Genomic DNA, 4,857 nt, shown 5'->3' on the forward strand with positions numbered 1-4,857 from the left:
CGGGCTGGATTTGAACCTGCCACCTTAGGTGTATGTGGCTGGCGCCTTAGCCACTTGAGCCACAGGCGCTGAGCCTAATGTGAAGTCTTATACTTCACTGAAATAAACTAATTAAAATCAAATAGTGAATGAAGGTAAGAGTTTTCTTTTCTTTTTATTAAGGAATACAATTATTGTAGTATTTCATGATGCCTTTTTTTGGGTATTTCTCATTTTAAATAAAAGAGGTAATTGCCATGAAGTAACTTTAAACCTATATGTGTCTTATACTTTTATACTTACATTTTAGGCTAATTAGAAGAGAGTCTCATGTAAATAAATGAAAAAGTTTGAATTTTAAATGTAGATTTACTAATTTCCATATACATACACTAATTTAAGATTTTTGTATTTTCAAGTAAGGTTCTATTATACCTGGAATAAATCTTTACATTGAGATTCTTGAAAACATAGGTCTAGTTACAGTAGAACCTCTATAAATTGACCACCCACGAAAACCATTTCTATACGTTGACTTGTTTGTGGGTGATCAACTTATACAGGTTCTAATGTAGACACCTGTCTTTAAGTATTTCATTCTGCAAAAAATAAACTTATGTCTTGGTGATAACAAATGTGGAAATAAAGAACAAATTAATAAGCTTTAGCTATTTATGTTGAAAAGTATTCCTCTTAGGATTCAGTGATAACTGTGGAAAAATGAGGGAACTTTATTATCATAGGCAGTGTATGTTAAGAGAACTTGTCACTATTTGTAGATATATTACCAGGAAGAGGAAATATATGATGTTTTGGTATTGTTTTACATTATTAGATCTTTTATGAATGACATATATTATATTCAATGTGAATTTGTCCACTAAACAAATATTTGGAATCAAGAACTTTCTCTCATGATTTGTACTACTTTTTAAAGAATGAGAAACATTTTCATTGTAAAAATAAAAAGCCATAGTATACAAGTCTTGCAAAGATCCCCAAGGGAAAAAAATCAGCCATAACCACTTTATCCTAGGATAACTATCTTTTTTGTATTTTCTAATCTTTCATATGCATTTAAAATAGCTTTTTAAATTGCCAAATCTGGATATCAATTCCAATTCAAGTATGTTTAAACTTGTATGGGAAACTGATGGTTAGTCCTCCTTTAACATTTTATTGTTTATTATCAATCTTCCTTAGGTTTGTCCAAACAGTAAAATAACAATAAACCTGATTCAGAGATAGAATATTCAGACTTCTTGATGATATTGGGAATTTATTGGATATTCAAAGTGTTGCAGGGGTGTCTAACCTGCGGCCCATGGGACTGCATGCTGATTTTGTGAGGATTTATTTTGCTTATCTGTGGTATTGGTTATCATGAAAAGTATGCACAGACCTTTTTTTGCTAATTAGCTTTTATTAGTATTTGTGTATTACTGTGTGGCCCAAGACAACTCTTATTTTTCCAATGTGTGGCAGAAGAGAAAATGAAGGGGTTTGGGGTCACCAGATGAGGGGGTCTTGGTGTGAGGAATGAAGAGGCTTGACACAGAGTCTGTGTCTAGGGACTGAGGAACTTTGGGAGGAACCCTCCTGAGTAAACCTTCATCCATATTTATTCTGATTAAACAGGAAGAAATAGACAAAAGCTGCTTACTAATCATTAGCACTGATTAGGGAGGACATGGAGAAAAGGTCAGATAAAATGTCTTCACCTTTGTTTTTGCACAGACCCTGAGCACAACCTCTGCCTCCAGCATCAAGAGACCTTTGGAATCTAGAGAATCTTTACCATAATTATTATTGCCATAGCTCACATATACATCTTTTCTTGGAGACCAGTTTTCTGATCTACTGCACATACACAACTCACATGCCATTCTTGTGATTCCCTAGGTCTCTCAAGCAGGAAGCAAGTTTTATGTTAAAGATCATGGCTCAGTTTCTCCTACAGAAAAAAGGTTGGACACAGGGCTTAATATTACAAAATGGTGCCAAGGTCTTTTTGAACTAGTCTTATAAAAATTGTTCAGTATAGGAATTTGTGAAGACACTACACTTTAAAATCTATGCTGGTTTGCTTATCAAGGAAAAACTACATTAATATTATAGATATATGTAAACGGTTATGTCACATGTATACTGTGCCCTCACCTCAAATTATCATATGCTTAACTTCAAAATTGAAGTCTACTGGATATTTTAGTTCTTTCCTATTAGCAATTAGCAACAGTAGTAATGAAGGGATTAATATCTATGGAAACTTCTAAACAAAAATAATCTAAAAATAATTTATTATAATGAAGGGATTAATATCTATGGAAAATTCTAAACAAAAATAATCCAAAAATAATTTATATTTGATGTTACAATACATTATTTTTTATAGTAAATTTACTGAACTATTTTTCTTAGATCAATACTGGAAAAAAGCTAACCTCAGAGTTAACACTTCCTGAAATTATCTATACTCATTCCATCTGTAGTTGGCAATATTTGATGCAGTTTTATTGTATTTCCCTTCTTACTATTTAGATAGTTTGAAGCTGAATGGAGGACAAATTCTATAGTTCTTTTTTTATTTGCTCCCATCTATTTATCATCATTTTTTCCAACCCTCCTGGGGGAAATCTAAATGTACTTTCTATATTAGAAGTAAAACTAAAACTGAAGTATGTTATAGCCAAAGAAAACAGACATAATATTCATAAAAGAGACATAATACTTACAAGAAAATGTTATGCTTCCAAAGTGCTTATTATAGATATTTTATATGTTTATGGTTCTTTAAATTATCCTAATAAAATTTATATTTCAAGGTTTTTCACTCTATTCAAGAGACATGCTCCGAACTTCTGAAGATAGTTGAGAAATATCAACTGAGACTCAATGGTATGAAATCATAGATACTTCTGATAATTCTCACTTAAATATTTGTTCACATTTTTGAAAATGAATTAATGCAAAATTAGTAGAACTATTTTGTGAATAGCTTCTTATGGTAAAATATGAATATTTACAGTAACCTGTTTGTAAAGCCTCCAGCATCCATCCCTTTTTTCTTTTTTTTTTTTTTTTTGCAGTTTTTGGCCAGGGTCAGGTTTGAACCCACCACCTCCAGTATATGGGGCCAGTGCCCTATTCCTTGAGCCACAGGCGCTGCCCATCCATCCCTTTTTCCCTCGGTTCATCAAATCCTGACATAGATTCATTTTGCTGATACTCAGTTTTCCTTCAAGAGTCTTAAATCAATCATTTCCATCACCTCAAAACTGTCCCTTGATCCTGACTTGCCCTTGCAGTTAACATTACATTCCTCTGTTCCTCTTTATAAAAAAATTGACATAACTGCATGCATAATCTCCATTCCTTTCCTTCCTTTTTATCTTATACTCACTCCAGTCAAGTTTTCGTCCTCACCCACCACTCTACCAAACTTCTCTTGTCAAGTTTGTAAATGACCAGTTATTTGGCTTATCACATTATTTAACACAGTTGATTATTCTCTCCTCCTTGATATACTTTCTTGACTTGACTTTCCTAGTTTTCCTCCTCCTGGTTATTCCTTCTCAGTATCCTGCCCTTGCTGGATTCTGTTCTCTCCTTGACCTCTTTAGGTCGAAAGTCAATAAACTAAAACTTCCTCTCCCCTGTAGCCATATTAATCCTTTGACGGTAGCCATATCTGCATAGTGGGCTCCCTAACTTCCTTTTGTATTTGGTGAAATGTCATCGTTTAATGAGACCCTCCCAGAGCCACATATCTAAAATGTAATACTCCTCTCACTCAGAACTCACTGTACACATAACAATATTTACTATTCTCTATATTTTATCTATTGTTTTTCTTCCCTCCCCTAGAATTTGTCTGATTTGTTTATTTCAGTGTCCCCAAAGTCTACAATGTCTAGCGTATATTCAGTACTTAGTAAATATTTACATAATGAATGAATGCCTTTCTCATATAGAAAAGAAAGAAATTCAATAAAGCCTGATTATTCAAGTATATTTTAAATACCTGCCATAAGCTAGGTTATGTGCTTTTCTCAAGGAAATAGTTGGAAACACAAACTTTTGGTAACAAAATAAGAGATGATACAAACAGTATGTACTGGAGTTCAGAATAGTGTTATAAACATAACTCTGAATTCCTAGGAGTGAAAAATAACTATATTGCAGCAATTGGTAAAGGCAACTCCATAGGTAGGAATTGAGGTAAAAAGAAGGTTTAAATAAACTGAATATTTAGGTTGGGTGCAGTGGCTCATTCCTGTAATCCTAGTACTCTGGGAGGCTGAGGTGGGTAGATTGCTAGAGCTCAGAAGTTTGAGGCCAGCCTGAGCAAGAGTGAGACCCTGTCTCTACTAAAAAAAGGAAGAAAAAATAGACAACTATCTGGGTGTAGTGGCACAAGCCTATATATAGTCCCAGTTACTCAGGAGGCTGAGGTAAGAGGATCACTCAAGCCCAGGAGTTTGACGTTGCTGTGAGCTATGATGCCACATTACCCAGGGTGACAGAGTGAGACTCTGTCTAAAAAAAAAAAAAAATTGAATATTTAGAAAAAAGAAGAGATTTGAGGTCCAGAGAATGAGCTTAAAGACTGAGAACAGCCTGCATGGACAAAAAGAGTTTGTCACTGAAACTAACAGGAGAATAAAGGAGCAAAGGAAAATTAGGGATAGGTTACTAAGGATGTTAAATATTGTACCAAGGAGTAAATTTTGGCCATCACAACCATTAGACTAAGGATCTGATTTTATAGAAATGAAAACATGGGCTCGGCGCCTATAGCTCAACCGGCTAAGGCACCAGCCACGTACACCTAGGGTGGCGGGTTCAAATCCCCAGCCCGGACCCGCCAAACAACAA

At 34.4% G+C, this 4,857-nt stretch overlaps 1 protein-coding gene across 1 annotated transcript in view; it reads left to right on the forward strand.

Moving 5' to 3' along the window:
* Positions 1-4,857, forward strand: part of ICA1L (islet cell autoantigen 1 like) — a 55,915-nt gene that overhangs the window by 18,715 nt on the left and 32,343 nt on the right. The window contains exon 2 of the mRNA XM_003785119.3: positions 2,805-2,877. Within this exon, the coding sequence (XP_003785167.1) occupies positions 2,805-2,877 (73 nt within the window). The remainder of the gene's footprint in view (positions 1-2,804; positions 2,878-4,857) is intronic.

This window comes from Otolemur garnettii, unplaced genomic scaffold (assembly GCF_000181295.1).
Source record: "Otolemur garnettii isolate 467f Iridium unplaced genomic scaffold, OtoGar3 scaffold00013, whole genome shotgun sequence".
NCBI lineage: Eukaryota > Metazoa > Chordata > Mammalia > Primates > Galagidae > Otolemur > Otolemur garnettii.